The sequence below is a fragment of the Glycine soja genome, chromosome 1 (genome assembly GCF_004193775.1).
Source record: "Glycine soja cultivar W05 chromosome 1, ASM419377v2, whole genome shotgun sequence".
NCBI lineage: Eukaryota > Viridiplantae > Streptophyta > Magnoliopsida > Fabales > Fabaceae > Glycine > Glycine soja.
The window spans coordinates 3,247,993-3,270,748 of NC_041002.1; the positions used below are offsets into that span (position 1 = coordinate 3,247,993).

At 33.3% G+C, this 22,756-nt stretch overlaps 3 protein-coding genes across 3 annotated transcripts; all 3 read left to right on the forward strand.

Moving 5' to 3' along the window:
- The first annotated feature begins 4,405 nt into the window (after positions 1 to 4,405).
- LOC114409931 (polygalacturonase 1 beta-like protein 3) lies at positions 4,406 to 7,482 on the forward strand. Its single transcript, XM_028373609.1, has 3 exons — positions 4,406 to 4,528; positions 4,993 to 5,366; positions 5,474 to 7,482. Exons 2-3 carry the CDS (start codon positions 5,313 to 5,315, stop codon positions 7,307 to 7,309), a joined length of 1,890 nt encoding a protein of 629 aa, XP_028229410.1. The 5' UTR covers positions 4,406 to 4,528; positions 4,993 to 5,312; the 3' UTR covers positions 7,310 to 7,482.
- Positions 7,483 to 13,062: 5,580 nt separating this feature from the next.
- On the forward strand, positions 13,063 to 13,811 carry LOC114406435. The gene is made up of 2 exons (XM_028369142.1): positions 13,063 to 13,200; positions 13,464 to 13,811. The coding sequence occupies exons 1-2, from the start codon at positions 13,063 to 13,065 to the stop codon at positions 13,809 to 13,811; spliced, it is 486 nt and encodes a 161-aa protein (XP_028224943.1).
- Positions 13,812 to 15,153: 1,342 nt separating this feature from the next.
- Positions 15,154 to 21,385, forward strand: LOC114406442 (protein NUCLEAR FUSION DEFECTIVE 6, chloroplastic/mitochondrial-like). The gene is made up of 5 exons (XM_028369153.1): positions 15,154 to 15,226; positions 15,718 to 15,804; positions 18,427 to 18,655; positions 18,772 to 18,893; positions 21,029 to 21,385. Exons 1-5 carry the CDS (start codon positions 15,154 to 15,156, stop codon positions 21,046 to 21,048), a joined length of 531 nt encoding a protein of 176 aa, XP_028224954.1. The 3' UTR covers positions 21,049 to 21,385.
- Positions 21,386 to 22,756: the final 1,371 nt, after the last annotated feature.

Consider the following 22,756-nt stretch of genomic DNA (forward strand, 5'->3'; position numbering starts at 1 on the left):
AAGGGGAAAAAATACATTTTTATAAATTACATTAATTCATCTCGCGAGTATTTAACAAACTATGACTCCAAGAATTAAAAAAAAGGTAAAGGTATTGCTATTTTTGTTGGAGTGATCAAATAAATAAAATATCATTAAAGAAGATTTATTTATCATTCATTATTATAAAATATTACGTGTCAGACAATAGTCAGAAGTCTAATAATCATTTAATACGTAAATTCACATGTAAGACAATTTTATAGGAAAAGTGTTGATTTAAAAAAGTAAATCAAACTTCAGAAATTTATCGATACCTACACACGAGTTTCACAAATTGAAACATGTTTGCTTAATTTGAAAAAAAAAAATTGGTTGTATTGTCATTTAAAAAATGTTTGCAAACCACACTATAATGCATGTATATTTTTTAAAAAATAAATTCCATCTCATAAACTAAGAGAGAGAGTTCCTCTGAAAAAAACTGAGAGTTGATCCTTATATCAAGTAGAAAAGTTATGTATTATACTACTCGCCGATTAAGTTTTTTTTAATATAGATTTATTTATTGCGTTATAATTTTTTTTGCTGTAAAACACATATTTTATATACAATAAGTAATTTAAACTAGGTTGTAAAATTGAGTGATTTTTAATAAAGATTTTTCATAATTTTATTTTACATAAATAAAAATATTACATATAAAATAAAGAAATCTAAACTATTTGGAGGGCATGCCTGTAGGACCTTAAGTAGCTCTTGATAATTAGTGTATAATTACATTTGACATAACAATTTTTTTTTGTTTAGTTTGACCTCAATTAGTTAGAAATAGTGTTTTATAGAATTTTAGGCTTGTAAATAAACTTTTAAGCCTTCTCTTCTAGCTTTTATCATATTTTGTTAACACCGAGAGAAAAAAGAGAACTGTTACAGTAAAAAAGACTTTTTCACTAAGATATGTTCATCCGGCAAGAGAGATAAACTGAGGAGGACATGTGGCAACTCAGGAATGAAGGAAGAAAGTCCAAATCATCTTCACAACTCATCTAGGGAGCTTTTCGAATGAAGTAATTAATTGCGGCTTTTGAAATTCAAAAGAACTTGTCCAATGAGTGCAGCTCGACCAACAAGCATAACAAACTGAAGAAGGACTTTTGAATTTTGTGAAGAATTCACTAAACAAGTATTGTGTTCTCTAAAATAACAAGACAAAAGTCTTGGGCCCACTATAAAAGGGACATTCCCTTAGGATCAACTTAGGGCATAGTGAGGAGTGAAAACACAGAGTATTCTAGTTTTCTTCCTTGTTCTTCACTATTTTCTCCCCTTCTACTCTTGTATTTCTTCATCTTGTAAGGCCTCTCATGATAATGAGAGACTAAATCATCCATTGTGGTGGCTTAGTGTACTAAACACTCTGATGTAATTATCTTTGTTATTCATTTAATATTATTTTAAGTGTCATTGCTTACTTTCTTTTATTATTGTCTTATTATGGTTTGATCACCCATATGCATGTTTATATAGCGTGAGAGTCATTGGAAAATACTATCACTACTAAGAACTGAAAGTAGTTTCTAATGAACTCGTGTATAGAGATAGAATGATGTTTATTAGCATTGTTTTAATCCTTATTTTGTTCCAAGTCACTTGGCTTGACTTGCTAAAGGATTAGGAGTTAAACTAAGTGATTTAGGCCCTTCTACTAAAGGAATCTTGATTAGGATATTTTTGTGGATTAGAGTAACACTTGAATAAGCATCGAGTAGTAAAAAATCATTAATATTACATCAAGAGTGATTTAGTAAGACCAAGCACCCAACAACTTCATATATTCTACACTTCCCTTATTTTTTTGCCTTCTAAGTATTTGTATTTTTGCTTTTGCAGTTGTGTCCTATTTTGACTTATTATTTAATGCTTGTTGATTTTGTGATACTTTTAATTTATGCACTTTAGTTTCAAAAACCAATTAATTATTTATTTTCATTGCTTAGAATTTGATTTACATAATGTTATTTTGTATAAACAAAGTCTTTGTGGACATGTTACTTGGTCTTAGTGTGTTTTTACTACTTACGTGATTTAGTTCATTTACCAATCATTCATCAGCTCCACCCATGAAAATATTGATTCATAATTTATTGGTTAAATGTGGTTGAATTGAGTTTAAGTAGTGATAATAAATTTTTTTTTAATATTATACAATATATTAAGTCTCGGACTAATATAAAAAATAAACATATACTTTTAAATTAGTAAAAAAGATTATATTATATGTTTGCACATATTTTGATTGATTTGGTTGTTTCATGACTATTTTTTATTTTATCAATTGTCTTAATAATTTGAAGTAGTATTTTGACTAGTTCTCAATCTAATTGGTCAATCTAACTAGACTAGTTTAAGTTTTACCACAAAAACATTAAGTATGAAGCTCAAAAAGAACTACTAAATTTGGTTTAGTTTGATGTGTTAATTGGCCCATAACATCTTGGCTATACAGTTATGACTCTATCTGATTTGCTATTATTATTTTGTTTTAAAATTCAAATAAATTTAGACAAAAAAAGTAGGTCTTATGAGTCAAGTTAGACTAATAAATATGTAATTCACAAATAAATTGAATCAAGTTGGATCGGGCGGATCAATTTAACACCTTTCTTATTAGGGAGTTGATATTGGTCCCAATCCATTTTATTATTTCCCCCTACCTTACAAAATGATTTTTCTGCCTCTAATTTCAAAATACCCCACCCCTCCCTCTTCCCCCTTCCTTCTTGGCACCCATCTCCATTCTCTTTCTCTTCAACTCCCCCAACCCTCTCGCCTTGACCCAATCTTTTCACTTTTGACTGCTATCACCCAACCCTTTTCTCCTCCTTCATTTTGTTTTCATCTCGCCATTACATTTTGGTAACCTTTTTTTTTCCAGTGATTATATGGTAACAGAATCATGATTTCATTGTAGACATAACTACAATGAAATCACAATTCTGTTTTTTTCAAAACAAAAATCAAACACAAATGAAAATATATTTTTGTTGTGCTATTCGTCCAAATATAGAATGAAATCATATTTCTGTTGTGCATTTTTTTTTTTAAAAAATACGCAATGAAAATATGATTGTATTGTGCATCTAGACAAAGAACATAACAAAATCGTATTTCTATTTTCTTTTATGATTTTTATTAATTATAAATGCGAGTTAGCTTTTTTCTTAAAGTAATCAAATTAATTGTGATATAATTTATCAATTTTAATAGTACTCAATATTTTTTAATTAAAATTAAAATTAGATATAAATTATCATTTATAAAGGTAATCAAATTAATTATTATAATGATTACCTTTATTAATAATAATCAAATCAATTCATTATAATAATTTGATTATAATTGAAAAAAGTAATTTATGTCACTATTAATTTAAATTTAAATAAAAAGTAATTTATGTAACAATTAATTTGATTACGGTTAAAAAAACTAACATGTGTTGTCATTAATATAATTTGTATAAAAAATTAATTCAAGTAAAAAAGTACTTATTTCTATAATTAATTTTTTTAAAAAAATACCTAACGAAAACATCTTTTCATGATATAAAAAAGGAATGTGAAAAATTATACCAGAGAAATAATTTCATTAATAAAATACATAGTAAAATCATATTTTTGTTATTATGTAATTTTTCATATCTTTTTTTACACATTAAAAATATGATTCTATTATATATTTTACTAACAAAATTATGTTTCCATAAAAAAATATTTATGAAAAAAAAATGAAAGTTACTCGATAGGGACCAATAGCAATTGGGTGACGCTCAATGACAACTTTCTTATTACTAATCCTGTAAAGTCATCGCTAATAGGTACTTTCTAATATACTCCAATCATTTATACCTACTTCATTCTTTGACTTTTTTAATTATTTTTTTTCCTGAAATTAATAAGTACCAATCAAAATGTTTGATGAAAATAGAAAATACAATATTATACCTTTTTTAACATAATATTATACCTTAAAACAAGAGAATGTATTTCTGTTTATAAATTGCCATTATAACAACGTTTAATAGTACTATATTTACTTATAATTGCATCAGAGGCCATTAAGTTCTCTGTTGCTGGCTCACAGTTGACATTGTGCTTATGTGCTGATGTGTCCACACTATCTATCTACCTTCTTACCTCTTGTTTTTTAGATACTCTCTTCTCTTCTTTCCTTTTTAATACTTCATGTATTAAATTCAGGAACATTTTCAGTGATGGCTAGAAAAAGAGAGTTAACCCAAATCCCTAATTTTTCTTACCGCGTGCCCTGCATTAGAATTAGAATTACAATGCACGTCCTTTGTTTTTTCAAGGGCTATAAATACGCCCCTATCCCCATGTGTATAGTTCATGCAAATTCTCCAGCAATCTAAGTGCATCCTCCATCTTCCATACCCCCAAAAAATTCACTCCTACACTAAATTTTTTCCCCCCATCTCACTCCATTATCGCTATTGACTTATTATTGTACTTGTTTCTATTACTATGTGGTATCTGCATTACTCTCTGACTAGTTAGTTCACTTAATTTTGTTTTTACACACCATTTGTACCCGTTCGCCCTCTCTCCCCAGTTCATGCATTATAATCAAATTAAATAATCATTAATTTAGTTTCAACAACAAATTAGTAATAATACAGAACTCTTCTTCTATACTCATATATAAAAATAAAAATAACTATTTTTATATAGTTTAAGAAAGTGAATTGAAATCATTTAATTTTATAAATTTTAAATAAAAAATAAAATTATTTCTAAAATATCATTCTTTGGAACATCAAGAATATATAAAGTCTTTAAAAATAAAATTAGAATTAAATGAATGATATTAGTTAGATACGCTTCTATTTAAATTCAAGATCCAAGTAAACTTTTTTTGCTTTTATATACATGAGTAGAAATTACTAAGTATATAGTAGTGTATTTTTTGAATTTTTGTGAATGTACATTGCAGGAAGAAGCTCTCAGCATTCACACATGGGAGCATGGAACATTGAAGGCCCAATCTAAAGTCACATTCTTTCTTACACTTCCACATAACACACCCACTCCTCTACTCCTCTCCCTCTCTCACTCTCACTCTCACTCCACATAATATAAATTTCTGGTTACAACTCAACAAGTCCACAAACATTTTCCAATCTCAAATCTCTCATACTTCTTACGCCACATACACCCTTCTCTTCATTTCTCACTCTCCGGAACATTTTTTTTTTTAAAAAAGAAAAGGGGAAAATAGAAAGAAAAGAAAAAGGGAGAAGGAGTGAGAATAACATGAACAAACAACTCACGCTGCTCTGTCTCTTTATCCTCTTCTCATTTCTCAGTGTAAGCACAGCTTTTCCTCACTGTCACTGTTCCAAGTCTCGATTTTTCCAATTGTTTTATTCCTCCCATTGCCAGTTCTGAAATGGGTGTGTGTTCATTCAATGCAGGTGGGTTTCGCCGGCGCCGGAGACGCGGCGGAGAAAAACCCTTTCACCCCAAAAGCCTTCGCCATTCGTTATTGGGACAAAGAGATCCGCAGCGGGTTGGCGAAGCCACAGTTTCTTCTGTCTAAGGCGTCGCCGCTAAACGCGGCGGAGGCGGCGGCGTTTGTGAAGCTTGCCTCCGGCAACGCGCTCTCCACGCGGCTGCCGGAATTCTGCGCCGCCGCGAAGCTCCTCTGCTTCCCGGAGGTGGGGTCCAGCCTCGAGAAGCACGACAAAGACGCAAACTTTGCAGTGTACAGAGACAAGAACTTCACCAACTATGGAACGGGTCGACCCGGTGGGCTCGACTCGTTCAAAAACTACTCCGAGGGAGAGAATATTCCAGTGAACGATTTCCGGCGATACAGCCGTGACTCCGCCGGCCACAAGGACGGGTTTTTAAGCTACGGCACGAGCGGCAACGTCGTGCAGCAGAGCTTCCACACCTACGCCGCCGGAGCCACCGGCGGTGCCGGCGAGTTCAAGCGCTACGCCGACGAAACCAACGTTCCCAACCTTGGTTTCACCTCCTACTCCGACAACGCCAACGGCAGAACCCAATCCTTCACTTCCTACTCCGAAAACGGCAATGCCGGCGAGCAGACATTCACCTCGTACGGCAAAAACGGCAACGGCCCGACCAACGTGTTCACCTCGTATGGAACAGAGTCCAACGTTGTCGGGTCAGGGTTCTCCAACTACGTCGAGACCGCCAACGCCGCCAACGACACCTTCAAGGGATACGGCGTCGACATGAACAACCCCACCAACACGTTCTCCAACTACGCCGGCGGCGGCAACGGCGCCGTCGAGAGATTCTCCAGCTACCGCGATAAGGCCAACGTCGGAGCCGACTCCTTCACCTCGTACGCCAAGTCCGCCAACGCCGCCGACATCGGATTCTCCAACTACGGCAAGTCCTTCAACGAGGGAACCGACACGTTCACCTCGTACGCCAAATCCTCGGACGGCGAAACAAAAGTAGGTTTCACTTCCTACGGCGTAAACAACACCTTCAAGGATTACGAGAAAAAGGGTACCACTGTTTCCTTCGCCAGATACACCAACATTAGCACAACTCTCTCAGCTTCAGCTTCAGCTTCATCACTCAGTGGCAGCTTCGTAAATAAATGGGTGGAGCCGGGTAAATTTTTTCGTGAAAAGATGTTGAAGGAAGGGACGGTGATGCCGATGCCTGACATAAAAGATAAATTGCCAGAAAGGTCGTTTTTGCCCCGGAGTATTCTATCGAAATTACCGTTTTCGGTTTCGAAAATTGATGAGTTGAAGCAAGTTTTCAAGGCTTCGGATAACGGTTCCATGGAGAAGATGATGCGTGATTCCTTGGCGGAGTGCGAGCGTGCACCGAGCCGCGGCGAGACAAAACGCTGCGTTGGGTCGCTCGAGGACATGATCGACTTTGCCACCTCTGTTTTGGGCCGAAACGTCGCCGTTCGGACTACCCAGAACGTGAACGGGTCCAAGAAGAGTGTGGTGGTGGGGCCCGTTAGGGGAATCAACGGTGGTAAAGTCACCCAATCCGTGTCGTGCCACCAGAGCCTGTTCCCTTATCTGCTTTACTACTGCCACGCGGTTCCTAAGGTTCGGGTCTACGAAGCGGATCTTCTCGACCCGAAAACAAAGGTCAAGATTAACCGTGGTGTTGCCATCTGTCACTTGGACACCTCCGATTGGAGCCCGACCCATGGAGCATTCATCTCGTTAGGGTCGGGTCCAGGTCGGATTGAGGTGTGCCACTGGATCTTCGAGAATGACGTGGCGTGGACCATTGTGAAGTGAGAAAAGAGAACATCAGAATAAGGAAGGAAGAAGAGTTACCTCTATAGGAAATTAAAGTTAAATTTTTAAAAAAAAGCACTTCTGTTCTGCTAAGAAAATTTAGCAGTCTCGAGAATTATTTGTTTTTAATTTGAAAATTAAGTAATGTATTTTTATTTTTTTTTGATAGAAAAGTTTAAGTTATGGTTTTTTTTACTAAATTTGGAAGAAGGTATATTAATTTATATGAATATGATGATGATTATTATTATTTACTCATATGATCATTGTAGTTATTATTATCCTGGAGAGATGTGTGTATATGTTAATGCCTTAATGTCTTCCCTAATGATTGGAGGCAATGAATCAAGCTTTTTAATTTGATGCTCTTATCATAAAATGTTAATTGCTTTTTATTAATTTTCACTTGGTGCTATGCTACTGTTGTGATTGGTTTGGTTCAGTTATGGGGGCATTGATTAGAAACCCACAAGAACATTTCATGAAGAGACAAAAAGAGACATGATCCAGATTCTGCATGTTGATAAATTTTAGAAGGGGGAGAACAATTAGAAGGACGCGCAATTGGATTTTCCACATATATACAAAGCCATGTGAACTAAAGGATGAGGTGGTCCTTAAACCACCCAAAACATGCTCTTGTATTGGTCTGGGAGGAGTTCACGGGACAGCTATTGTTGGCCTATGTCCAAATGAGAGTAAAAGAAAAAGTATATTAATAATAATGAGAGTAAGTCCATGATGCACCTTGGCTTCAGGCTCTAAGGTGATCTCAAATTTAGAGTGGAGAAATTGGTGATTTTGTTTTCTTTCAACAAAACGTCTAATCACCTGTTTATTTTTCTTTTTGTCCCCTTTAAAAATAGACCATTCTTATTTAAATTGCTTTTATTAGTTCCAAGGAGGGGCATGCTCTCAATCTCATCGCGTAGATATATGTACGTGTCATAATGTGTGCTGTGAAATTTGAAACTCGTGAACTCTTGTTACAGTAGTATGTTTTTACAGTTATATCAAATAATGAAAGTTTTTAGACAAAATTATTCTTAGTAATGTTCACGGCCTGGACTGAAATATTCGAATAGAATCTTCATTAGTATGTGTATGTATGGATTTAGCTCCTAAGTCAGTGTTGAAGGATAGAAGTTAGAGAGAAATACTTCAAACCCTAATGGATCTATTTATACTACTCTCCTAATTTGATCATCTTGGTGTTTTTATGTTAGATGACATAAGAAATGTCTCATTGGACAAAAATCTTAGCAACATCGTTACAAGCACAATCTAGTAAATATATTTACTATATTCCGCAGAAAATCAATTTTAGTAACAACAACAGAATATTTATTAGACAAAGATGGGCAATGCGAATAATATACTGCATAACCGATTTGGAAAGTGCTTGGTAAAAGTATTCTTTTCGACATTAGGAAAGGGAACTTGGAAGCAAGATCCAATATGCACACATGATGTCAATGATGCTAGAAACAGAGCACTTGAGCATCTCCCTCCAACATGATTACATACTGCACCTGACCAATGGAAGAACTTGCCGATGCTTCGGTAGCAATGGAAGTTTGAAATATTTCATATACCATGCCTTAACGCAATGAATGGCCAGTATCATTCCCAACAGGTCCTTCCTAACACCCTCTTTTGGAAATTGAAGCATGAAAATTAACTATCTAATTACATCAGTTGGTAAGATACTACTTTCTACTGGTACCATTTTAATGATTGATATTAGTAATTGAAAAACAATTCGCATTATAGTGGTACCGAAAATTGTGGAATTATTGAATTCCTAGTACTACATGAGTTGGTAGGATACTATTTTCTCTTATTGATTATAATGTTTGATATTATTATTATTATTATTATTATCACTAAAAAGGGTTCACAATTATAGTGGAACATGTGATACCGAAAATTGTGGAATTATTGAATCCCTTGTATTCTCAACTTCCCCATGTGTTTGGTACTTGATCAAACATGAACATCTAATCTGTATCATCATGGTATTTTGTAACGATACCAGTATACTAAGCTCCCTCCCTCCATCTTTCTACTACATCCTCATGAATAGTCCACAAAAATTTAGGGCAGGGGCCCCTATGTCCCCCCCAAAAAACCCAATGTGAAAAATGAACTTCAAGTGTAAGCATACTGCGGCTATAACATGATAACTCCCTAAGGTGGAACCCTTTTTTCTTTCTTTTTCTTTATTTTGATACATAAATTTAGAAAAGGTAGCTTCCTTTTGTTTTATGTTTTTATTTTTATTTTTTGGTAGCCTGCCTAACTTTGTTTTTGTCTCTGACTGAACTTCTCATATATGCTAATTATTGCAATAGAACGAAGGATCAAACGAACCATTTAATTATCAAACGATTCTTTATTGATGCTGGTAGAAGGTTTTCTCATAATTTGGTTTTATTTGTGGCTTATTATTGCTCCGATAATGTGACAAACTAAAAATTTTAAAAGAACCATGTTACTTGCAGTTTACACATTTTCTCTCTTTATCATTATGTATATTAGTAAAAAAAAATATGAGCATTCCAAAACAATGAAACAAACGTAAGCTTTTTCCTTGCAATCAGTGTATATAAATTAAGCATATGCTTTGAGCGTGACACTCCAAAATCTTGACTTGCTAGTGTAGTAGTTTGAACTATGAGCTGGGGTCACTAATTGAATGCAATGTGCATGGGCAACGACGAAAGCGAAAGCACAACGGCACCATGATTAAAAATTTTACTTCACATAGTGGATAATCGGTGCATGACAGATAGTCATTCGGGTGTTTGATTAAAGGAAAGAAGAATACGATGCTGAATTAATTGTGCTGATTTGAAAACAATAAAAATCTCAACTTTTACTTTCAAATCTACCGTTAATACTTATAGAACGTTAAGTAAAAATAATAGCAAGCAAAATTTCAACGCACTTTAATAAAGAAATTAAAAGAACTCAAGCCCTTTATATTTTTTAAAAAATAAAGCTAAGAATTCAAGCCCATCAAATAACCTATGGCAAATGGAAGCTCTTTTGCACTTTAACTAGAAATCCATTCCGTAAAGGATCTAATTCCACTCGGCAAAGGACTAATGCTGCTGTAGAATAAAGGTTTGCTTAATCTTGCTTTGATGAATTGTCAAGTTTTAGTTAATAGTTACTAAAGATAGATAGATTCTTGTCAATCATGCATATACCATATATAAAGTTGTTCTAGAGAGGTTTTATTCCTTTTGATGTACAATTTTTTTTTTCTTTTTTAAATATTGTATTGCGGGTTAGGTACACCAGGGACGAAATAATGAATCATGTACCTTTGGTGTTATGCTCTTATAACTTTTTTAAAATTAGAAAAAAAATTGTCCTTTTTTTAAAGCTTCATTTTTATTTTATAATAACAACAATTTATCTGTTTGGAATATAAATTGCCTACCCAATATATTCTACTTCCGCCGTTAATCAGGTGATATCAGCATTAAACTGTTAACTTATCTGCGGCAGGCTGAATATGTAATTCAAAAATAATAAAAATAATTTTAATGGATTTGATGCTGAAATTGAGTAAGGTAGGATTGTTAAAGAATCTAGAGTAATGCTTCAACTGCCCCAGGTACAAATTTATACTATGCATTAATGTAGCTGCTAAGGATTACATACATCATTAAAACTTTGTGCAAACCCCAAGGAATAAATTAAATACATTAACCAAACTTTGTCATTCATAATAAATTGGTGGTCTGTGGATCAGGTATGATTTTTTTGCCTGCTCTGGAAGACTGCAACATGGCAACACCTACAATAAATACAGACACTTTTTGATTAAGGAAAATATAAAGCTAGTAATACAGTATTTATTTATTTTTTTACTTTTAATTCTTTAAGTAGGACATAGCATTTGCCTTTTATGTAATTTATAAATAAGAGTTTAGTTTAATCCTCTTAGATGCAGTGAATTACAGTTCACGATTCATATCTTTGTTAAAATAGTGTTTGTATTTAGTATTTCACTATATCTCCAACATAATTGTCTTGTAAAGAAGATACTTATAAGAAGAAGAAGAAAAATGTGTTTTTCTTATTTTGTTCACTTAATCAAGTATTTTTTTAAATTAAACAATATTAATTACTATTTCTATAATCATTTCTTTATCTTTATCTGATCGCTAAAGATTTTACATGATTACCATAGTTGGAGAGAAATAATAATAGAAATTATATTGTGAAGTTAAAAATAATTTTAATATCAATAAGAACATAGTACTAATTTATTTCTTACTTTTCAAACTGGACAGAAAAAAAAAGAGGAAAGAGTATGAAAGCAAAGTTGTATATTAATCATTTAGCTCCTTCGGGTTGATAGGAGGGCATGACACACTAATGATACTTTACACTTGCAGACACTGCCGGGCTGCAAAGGCTACAATTTTATATGGGGCCGAATATATAATGGTTCGAAGTCAGAGGGAAACACTCAACACATGACATTCACACCTTGGTTTCTTAGTTTTCAAGCTCAAGAACGACAGAGCAATTTGAACTATACTACTACTTATTGATCTTGGTGTGTACTAGTACCTTGCTCCTGTTGTCAACCTCACCTTTCCTTGATGAAATTGTTAGCCATAAAGTTTGATTTTTCAAACCAGCTACCTAGTGTTACTCATCTACCTTGACCTATCATCACTGCACTGAAAAATAATGAGGAGAAACCCAAACCATAAATTTGATAACTGGGGAAGCAATAAAAGAGTTCAACTAGAAACCCCTGCTTCTATAGTACTTCTTTCATTTCTTTTTAAGTGCCAAATTTTTTAAAAATTGTTGTTTTATTTATCTGTCATTTATAAAATTCAAGATCACATTAATTAATGATATATTTACTTAATTTTTAATATTTAATTATTTTATACATACATTTTGTTGGAAAATCCATGAAAGTAAAAATTGAGTAGATTTTCACTAATAAACCACAAACAAACATTGCTTACTAATCAGAAAAATTTTCAATAGAAGAGATTGTCATGTAAATGGATCCACCACCGTCATTTACAAATTTGAGTCGATCATCAAATCTAACCATCGTCATGTTAATGTGAGACTTGGACACGAGAAGCATTATGAATGATCTCTAATTTAGTCTATAAGCTACATGACAATATTTTGTGCAAGTCAATATTATCAATCTTGGCTTCCATGCCAAATTAAAAATGTTTATTTTTATATTCATGTCTTGATTACCATTATGGTAAGCTCTCTAAACTGAGTGTAAACAAATTATTTATTACCATATATTTTGAGCTCATATAAGAGTGACTAAAATTATTTCAATGTTATCTTTTCCAAACCAACAAGACTCGAGTGTTATTTGTACAATACTATGTAACAATCTACACTACAAGATTTAGTTACCAATATCCTCCTTAGGTAATGGAATCTTGACATTTCCAACCAAGTCAAATTACAAGTGACAAGAAATAATGTCCACTTGCGATTATGGTGGTCGATGGATGTTTCACTGGCCACCTTAAAGTCACGAAAATGATATTAATAATTTTGCCTTTTTATTGATGAATGAATTTTATATTGGTTCCACTAATAAAGAATAGACCTAGATTATTGATTGTTAATAATGGAGTAGCTTTGTTTGGTTAATTGCAATGACATTTACCTCTTATCAATTCTGCATGTTTTAGTTTTATTGATCATGCATCAAGAAAATTATTTAATGTAGACTTATGAGTACTGAGAAAGAAAAAGGTTCTTGGGACCTTAAAGCAACTGAAGGCTTTATCATAGCATGTTTGGAACAAGTGTCCAAAGGAGAACAACTTGGTACAAGTTTTACCAAGAATGGGTGGAATGGAATTGCATTCGTATTTAAGGAGTTGACTAGAAATTTTTTTGACAAACCAAAGTTTAAGAACAAGTTTGATAACCTCATAAGAGAATAACAAGTATAATATAAACTATTTGGTAAAGAAATTGATCTTGGATGAGACAATGCCAAAAATACTATTGATGCAAGTGATGAATGACGAGTGAAAAAAGAATTGGTATGTGTTACATAAATTTGTATTGTTGTATGTCTAAGTTTTCTGTTTAGTGTATTTATCCTATGATAAATTTTGAATGTCAGGAAAATCCTTTATATGGAAAATTTATGATCAAGGGACTTCTATTTGCTCACAAGTTGACTAAAATTTTTAAGGATGTAGTTACTAATGGAGAGTTTCAATGGGCTTCCTCGTTTAGGATATTACCTATTGGTGTTGAGGTTGATATGAATGATGGGTATCGTCTAAGTCTTGAGGGCATTGGCCTATATTTAGAGGAAGACTCGGGTGATAGTGAAGATTCAAGTGTTGGTGCAACAAATGTTTTTGAGGGAATTCATTTGAATGATTCACAAGGAATTGTTAGCCAAGGAATTAGTGGCCAAAAGAGTAGGGAAAATAAAAAGAGAATTAATCACACTGAAAAGTAAAGCAAGAAAACGGCAACTACCTCTTTAAGAATAATTGATGTAGTCGGTGTAATTGCAGAAGCATGTAAGTCACACGATGAAGTTGTGGCAAGTGCATCTATTCATGAAGTGATGAATGAGCTTAAGAAACTACCTAAACTACAAAAGTATTTACTACTTTATACACAATGTTGTAACATGATGATGTTAAAGACAACAAGAGAAATGTTTATTGCTATGCGAGGTTTAGATGAGCAAATAGTGTGTTGGCTTAGGGATGCAGTTAAAACCCCTTTACTATTCAAGGTTACTAACTAGATGTGTGTATCCGGGATGCAATTAAAATCCCCTTACTAATATGTACTAGTGCTTAGATGTTTGTTTGTGGTGGAATGAGTCATGTTCTATTGAACTCATATTATGTGTATCTTGATATATTATGTATTTTGTAATATTTTTTCTATATAGCTAAAAAATGAATGACTTGCTTGAACAATTTAAATCAAATACCTGTGAAGATGATGAACTTATAGAGCAAGCATCTTATTTGGCAGTGTTTATTGGTAAATATGCAATAAAAAATCTATGTAAAGAGTCATGTAGAACCAACAAACAAACAAGGCATGCATGGGTGCAAGAAGTATTGCAAGGTCATCTTATTCGTTGTTATGAGATGTTTCGTATGGAAAAAAATATTTTTTATAAGCTTTGCTATGAATTGGCTAATCAGGGTTTAAAGCCCACTAATTGCATGTGAGTTGAAGAAATGATTGTAATATTTTTAAACATGGTTGGGCATGTGGAAGGAAATAGTAGGGGAGGGTATACAAATTGGTTCAGCCCATTTAAGGCCTAGTCCATAAAGCCCACATTTTATACGAGTCGATAAATCCATTTTGTGAAATAAATGGACTTTTTTAAAATTTGTATCCAACCTACAAAGCTTGTGGATAAACGAACCAGTCCATAGGCCTAAATTATTATTTTGATTTTTAAAAAATGTAAAATTATTGCAATTTTTTCTTTTATTTTTAGGCTATAATATAAGTTTTTTTTATCAGCTAAAAGAATATATTAAAAATGAGAATACAAGTAATCTTAACATAAAGTTCAAATAATCTTAAACATAATGTAAGATATCATGTCAGTGGAAAAATCAATGCACTATGAGCAATAAACACCCTATAGGAACATTATAATTATAAGAAAAAAAAATCCAAAAACAAAGTATTCTATGAAAGATACCAATTTTTTTGTTTTTTTTTCTCAATCTCAACCATGGAAAAGCAAAAGACACTGATGGGTTTGATTCTGTTGTTGTTGTTGTTTGCTTCGGATGTGAGTGTTAGGACTGGTGAAATCCATGGAAGATTTGTTTGTGACATTTGTGGGGATTCTTCTCTTAGACCTGAAGAGGGAAGACCATGTTCTTGAAGGTTTTCCCCTTTCTCTCTTTTTTCAATTGGCATTTTCTCTCACCTTCGACAGATCCACAAAGACCGTGGACTAAACGGCTCGGGCCTATAATTTAGGATTACTATGCGGGTTCAAAACAATGTGGTCTGTTATCCGCATGGCCCATAGACTTAACGGACCGGTCCACGGATCCGAGTTTGTATACCCACCCCTAGGAAATAGGAATCTTCAATAGATGTTTCAACACTCTGGAGAAACTGTAAGTAGACATCTCCACAAGGTATTAATTGCTCTCCTTAAGTTGTTTATGGAATATATTAGGCCACTAGATCCTTTATTTCATGATAGTCATGTCAAAATAGAAAATGATACACAATATTGGTCATTTTTTAAGAATGCCATAAAGGCAATTGATGGTACACATGTTCCATGTGTGGTTACTCCTAGTGAGCAAGCTAGATTTATTGGAAGAAAGGGTATTCCAATATAAAATTGAATTCTTTTGTATCAGCTAGATGGAAAGGTACTGCTCATGATGCTCGAATCTTTGATCATGCTCTCACAACTTCTAACATGAATTTTCCACACCCTCCTAAAGGTATTATTTTTTTGTATCACTACAATTGAATTCTATTCTCATTTAAATTTTATTTACACAAATTTTTACCTTTCTCAACAAGTAAAAATTATTTGGTAGATGCTTGCTATCCAACACCAAAGTGATATGTTGGTCCTTACATATGTGAACGCTACCTCTTTCCTAATTTTAGACGTAAATCTGGGTTTGCAAATAATAATGAAATTTTCAATTATTATCACTCTAGTTTAAAGTGCACAACTGAAAGAACTTTTGGAGTATGGAAGAATAGATTTACAATCTTGTGATGCATGCTTAAGTACAAATTTGAAACACGAGTGCAAATAGTTTGTGCAGTGATGACTATATACAATTTTATTAGAAGGAATGCTAAGAGTGATATTGATTTTACATGTTATGAAGATGAAAACATAAGCATTGACTCAAATGATAATTACCATAATATAGTTAACTTGGACTAAACTCAAGTTGTAAATGTCATTTCTTTATCTCTAATGGATCGTGTTCGAGATTCAATACGAGATGAAATTGTACAAGTCTTAAATCAAAATTAGTATTGTTATGATAGGACAAAGTTGTGTTATATTAAGAATTATTGATTTTTTTGTCACTACTTTATAAACACATTGTTATGTTAATTTAGATTGCAAGTTTTTATTTAGGAGATACATTTTATTTCACAAGCTAATATTTTAATCAATAATTTTATTTTAAAAAAACTGGTTATAAACCTACCTATTTATTTTAAATTAATAATCAACATAACAATATAATAATAAATAAGAATACACAAGACATGTACAAATAACTAAAACCCATTTTAGTAATTATATACTCAAAATTAATTTTGATTCAAAATATCCAAACAACATTCTCTTAAAAAAATTAATTTTTTGATATCTACTATCCAAACAAAAATCACGTTATCTTATAATCAATTCTATAAAATTAATTTTATTCATAATTAATTTTGTGACTGTCAATCCAAACATGCACTAAAATACATGGATGGATGAAAGTTCAATTTTTTTTCTTATTTATCTTCACAAAACATAAGTGAAGGGTTACATTGCTTGATTCAATTATGCATTCGGGTTGCATTTGACTCCTCTAAAGTGAGGAATCTTAATTATTAATAAAAAATCAAAGGGATAGAATCTAACAAATCTATAATTTGCTGCGAATATGCATTATTTTATTATATTATCAAGCTTTACTTATCAATGGTTCAGATCTCTCATTTTTGGTTTTAAATTGAACTCCTTTCATTTTAGTTTTTAGAATAGCCAACTTGTTACACTTTCACATCAAATATAAAGTTAAGCATGTAGTATAAAAATAGGTTTGGTTTGCTTTAAATCAGTTCTTCAAAAAATTTGATCCAAATATGAGTATAAAATGAATAAATGAATTGAACCAAACCGAATTAAACTTAAAATAATTGAATTGTTTTGGAAAAATTTCCAACCCATCCACTTTATAAAACTAATCCATATATGAGTATAAAATAGATAGTTGAATTGAACTGAATCGAACAAAACCTAAAAAAACTAAGTTGTTTTGGAAAAAAACCCGAACAAATCCAATTTTAAAGGAATTGCTTTTATAAAATAGTTTGAAAATGGATCGGTTCAAATTTTTTTAAAAAAAATTAATTTTTGCACAACCCTAATTTTCTCTTATATTAGGTTAAATTTATTAAAAATTATAAATTTTGATAAGTCTCATAACATGTGTGATTTTCAATCAAATTTAGACAATCTTAGAGAGACTATTGATAGCATTTCTCCCCACTTTATTTGTCTTCATAACATGATAATATCTCAATTTATGAGTGGCCTCAAAAATTTTTTAAAGCAAATTGGAATTGATATTGGCCCTCTAGAATTGCTCTTGAACCTATCATGAATGCGTAAATACCAAAATGCCCTTTTCTTTTTTTTCCTCCCATATTGGCACCCAACCCACCCTTTTTGTCAAACCAACGGAATCATGATTCCGTTGTGTTACATAAATTGTTACATGATGGAATCACGATTCCATTGTGTTGCAAATTCGTCTCATAACGGAATCACGATTCCATTGTGTAACATGAATTGTGGCAAAATGGAATCATAATTCTATTGTGTAATAATTTATGTAGCTGAATCATATTTTCGTTATGCATTTTTTTCCAGAAAAAATGTACAGTGAAAGTTTGATTCCATTGTATACTGTGCAATAAAATCATATTTCTATAACACTTTCTTAATTGATCTACAATTACATAACAAAATTGTGATTCCATTGTATAATTTTTCACATGCCCAACTACACAACAAAAATGCACTTCTTCTGTCTAGTAGGGGTGTAAAAAAATAGTGCAACGGAATCATAATTTTGTTGTACAATACAAATGTGATTATGTTGTATGTTTTTTGCATTTTACTAATGTAATGAAAGTGTGTTTCCCCTGTGCATTATGAAGAAATGTATCTTTGAAATTTGAAAATGTTAGTAGGGACTAAAAGCAACGTGGTAGGAGGGGCCAATAGCAGCCTCAAAACAAAATTCCTTTTATTTATTTTTTTGTCCTCATGGGCCTTTTTGGTTGTGGACAGAGAGAGTAACCCATTTGATTAGACCCAGCCCATAAGGCATGCCCTTCCTTCCTTCTCTCTCCACAGCAAAGTGAGAAAGTGTTGCTGTGTTGCAGAGCACAAGAGGTGGCGGTGGCTGCAAGGAAAACCATTCAAATAGCTTCCGCTGCCACCAGAACCCTCCTCTCTCGTCGATCTTCATGTCCCACTAAGCTCAATGGACTTGCCTTTTCTTATTCTTCTCCTCAGAAACGTGCCCTCTCTTTTTCCCGGTAAAAATCACTTCTTTTTTTCACGGAACCTTCATTTTGGCTCTGCCCCTTTTGTTTCACTCTACTGTGAAGTATCGAAATGGATAAAATTTTCAATTTTTATGGTTTCTGTTTAGGCTTCCGGTGCTGTTGGTTGGTGCGCAAGTGTCTTTGACGCCGTTGCATAGTGCTACTGCCTCTGCCATGTTCACTTCTCTGCTTTCTCTGCATAACACTAACTGGGGTTGTCTTTCAGAAGGTACCCCCCTTTTTTTTCTTCACATTTTGGATGGATTGACTTGCACTATAAGAGTTGCTCTGACATTTCATTTTAATTGTTAATGTCATTCATTTAATCTTAATAACCCCATTTTTGGATTACCAACATGGGGAAAATGTAATATAGAATAGGTATGATGATGATGCCTTGCAATTTTGTTTGCTCTTGCATTTCAGGCATAAGATAGTGATCATCCTAACATAACCATTTTTTAATTTTTCTTCAAGAATAATATTCTTTTGTAAATTTGATTGATAGGCTCTAGATTAACTTCTTTATAAGCACTTATGGAAGAAATATCCCGAGCTAAAATCAACTTGTGCAATGCAGCTTTTGGAGAAGTTAAAGGAGAGAGCATCTATAAACGTTAAATGCATTTGTGGATTTTAACTTATGGAAAAAAAAACTCAATTCATTTACCCTCTTATTTTCTTCTTTTAGAAGTGTTTATGGGGAAGTTTATCCGAACAAGACCTTAGTCACTAAACTTGCCTTTTCTTGTCACTGGGAGCAGTAAAGTTGTAATGGTCTTTTCACATGATACTTCATACTTGCGTTTATTTTCTGATTAGTTTGTTTGTTATCAGTTTACAGCTATTAATCTTGATTTCATTAGCAACTGCAGTTGGTGAAATGGTTCTCAATTAATAATGTTAGACGGGTGTAAGTCTCAGTTTTATTCGATTAGAGCACATTTTGTTTTAAATACTTTGGTGGGCACATTTTGGCTTTCAACTTCTACTTCCTTAGTAAGAAACTATGTAAGTTGCTAGCATGGGTCTTGGATAAATCACGGTTATGCATGGGATGATTGGAGAACCAAGGGGCATTTGAAATATCATTTTCATGCTGTGCCCTGGCAGATATGGGCAAATTGAGTGACAAATAAGTAAAATTTGAGCCTAAAGGAGTTTGTTAATTAACGTTGGCTTGATTAAAGTGAGTTTATGGAATCAATTTAATGCCATAAGGAAAAACAGATGAAATTTGAGAGATCCTATTGCTTGCCAAGTGAAGAAACAATTAGAAATGGCATTATATTGCCCATGCTAGTGTCAAGGAGGAGATCTATAGCAACACCTGCGCCATAATGACAATATTCACCTAAGAGTCTGTTTGTGCATTTGTGAAGGGGGGGGGGGGGGGGGTTGCTTAATCTAAATGCTATTGTAAAACACTTGAAAACTGAGCTAACACTAGTTTGCATTGAAGAAAAATCCTAATCAAATGGATTGAAGACTTTTCTGAGGTATTGTTTATAATAATTTCTATTAATTTAACTAAATTAAGGTAAGAGGCTTACACATTGTTTTGTAGCTCCCCTAATTTACAACTAAGCCAAATTGAAGAGAAGGTTGGCTTGTAATTGTATTATGACAAAGTACGTATGGCAGGCTGCACCTAAGTCTATTCTAATTTTCTGAGACAAGTGTTTAACGCTAACCTTATGAACAGGATTTCACTAGAATGTTTAGTTAACAGTTTATGCTACATTCTATTTCTAGCTGTTCTTGACCAATATAGCATGAAGTTTAAACCCGGTGTATTGATAAAATAACATCAAGACCAGTATTTTGTCTGCTAGTATCTGTTTGAAAGTGTTTTTTTTTCTTCTTCTTTTGCTTAATAGTTAGATGCCTTTTATCAGCTTCTAATGTTTTTCTTTAGATAATAGCAAAAGTTGCTTCTTTGTAAAAAAAATTTATGGAGCCTATCATCATAATACTTATGTTGCTTCAATGATCAATATATATATATATAGTGTTGATAGGATTTCTTTTTGAAATTGTCCACCGTAATCTTGTAAAAAATGAAAAAAACAATATCATTTTGAATATGTTTTTTTTGACATATTTCTCTATTCATTTCATTGATAATTTGATATATAGATTGATGTCAATTTTGTGTTGGGTGTTTTAATTCTCTAGTGTTCCCCTGAGGTTGATACTCCTACCCAGTGGCAATTAGCAGTATCATTGGCCACTGGATGGCTGCTTTATGAATTTGATTGCAGAATCTAATTATAGAAATTTAATGTTACCAAAAAACTTGGGATACCTAAGAAACCTCCTTTTATACTCGAGAACCCTGACATTTACTTTATGTTGTTACAGGTTTTGCAACAACTCTATAACATGCAAATGATACTTCCAGATACCATTAGGTGCAGGTTTTGTTTCAGTACTTGTTTCTAGTAGGTTCTGCCATTAATTAATAATGTAAATTGATTAATTTTTCTCTATCTTTTGAGAGTTGAGACTGTCACAATGTGTTGTTGTCCTGCTGACATTTACGAGGTGATTGTGCTGTTCAAGCTTTTGGAAAGATCAGTCTATTCAAGATAGTATATAGTTAACCCTTCAATTTGGGAAAAATTTCCTTGTAAAATGTATGCCAGATTTTGAAGTGGTTTTATTTTGCATGAATCTTCAATTGAATTTTTTATTATGTCATGTGATCTCCTTTTGTCATTCTGTGACAATTATGAATTTCTTTTTGTCCATATCTATATGACATTTCATACATCGCAAATGCGTGCTACATCCTAGACTGCATGATCACCATTCTTTTGGTTCCACAAGAACTTGTGTATATTCTTGCTGAATGAATTATCAGGGCACAAATTGAAAAAGTAGTTCATGTTGCACAATTTTTGTTTAACTCTTGGATTGATCTTTGGTAGATTATATTATCATATGAACTTTCCACACAATATCATTCCTCCCCCAACTCTCTCCCCTATGAACCTCGCCATTGTCGGAGACTCTCCATCGACAACAACTATTGCCTCTCCTTCGCCTTCTCTAACCGCCTGTCATTTGTTGTTGTCATGCAACCCAACCCTTTTGACTCCCTCACCGTGCAAACGAACCAAATTTACTCCCTCACAGACTTCAATGATACCTTGGACGACCTTCGATGAATACTACAACTTTCCTTCCTTTCTTCACTATGGTTGTTGCCACGCATTTCTCCTTCGTCATCAACGGTGGCTGCTACGACTCAATGATGGCGAGCCGTTCCTCATCACGTCATCATGGTTGACCATCGCGATGACGTCGTTACTACATGTTTCCCTTTCATCGTTGTCTATTTCTCTTCGCTTCCCCTCAATGTTCGTTTTTTTCTCACTCGCAAACATATTTGGGCCAAGGGTTAAGATCAAGAGCAACAACCATCGCAACAGGAAACCCAGATTTGGGCAAGGCTCTGATAGTAAGAGCGTGCGGTTATAGGAAGAGCTCATGATCAATGTTGTTGTGAAGCGGAAGTGATGAAAGCTTGGTTTTGTGCATATGTTGTAGTGATGAATTTGAAAGAAAAAAAGTGACTGTCGAAAAATGCTTTGGGCGGTGGCATACAATGGCTAGGCAAAGAGAGGTGGATGCACCATGGAGGTTGCAAGAGAGGGAGGAGAAGATGAAGAAAGGGAACATTTTAGTCTGGGAGGGTGTATAATAAACTTTTGCACCAAAGATTGATCTAAGGCTAAAAAAATTTGTGCACCATACACAAATTTACATACGTGACCATTGTAACTTGTGTCTTAAATCCATTCATGATGTAAATCTTCTATGCAAGTTTCTAGCACAATATCGATAAGCTTAGGCGAATAAATGAAAACACTTAGTTCTATAGAGATGAATTTAGAAGTGGTTTCATGTGTATACCAATCTTCAACTTATACGTAGACTACACAATTTTCGCACAATTGTTTATGATTTGGGTTGAAGCCTTGAAATTTTTTTGATAAGCAGTGTTGACTTTATTTACCACTTTCGTATTTCCATGTTTTTCGGTTGCCTTCAATTATGTTGACATCAAGTAGATAATGATTAAAA

What these genes read in the sequence shown, in the direction of transcription:
- LOC114409931 (XM_028373609.1), top strand. Translation starts at nt 5,313, where the DNA reads ATGAACAAACAACTCACGCTGCTCTGTCTCTTTATCCTCTTCTCATTT. An exon ending in TCCTCTTCTCATTTCTCAGT is followed by an intron (nt 5,367 to 5,473) that starts GTAAGCACAGCT and finishes CATTCAATGCAG; the next exon opens with GTGGGTTTCGCCGGCGCCGG.
- LOC114406442 (XM_028369153.1), top strand. Translation starts at nt 15,154, where the DNA reads ATGGAAGATTTGTTTGTGACATTTGTGGGGATTCTTCTCTTAGACCTG. An exon ending in TTTTCCACACCCTCCTAAAG is followed by an intron (nt 15,805 to 18,426) that starts GTATTATTTTTT and finishes CCATTTGATTAG; the next exon opens with ACCCAGCCCATAAGGCATGC. An exon ending in CGTGCCCTCTCTTTTTCCCG is followed by an intron (nt 18,656 to 18,771) that starts GTAAAAATCACT and finishes GTTTCTGTTTAG; the next exon opens with GCTTCCGGTGCTGTTGGTTG.
- LOC114406435 (XM_028369142.1), top strand. Translation starts at nt 13,063, where the DNA reads ATGAGTACTGAGAAAGAAAAAGGTTCTTGGGACCTTAAAGCAACTGAA. An exon ending in GGTGGAATGGAATTGCATTC is followed by an intron (nt 13,201 to 13,463) that starts GTATTTAAGGAG and finishes TTTGAATGTCAG; the next exon opens with GAAAATCCTTTATATGGAAA.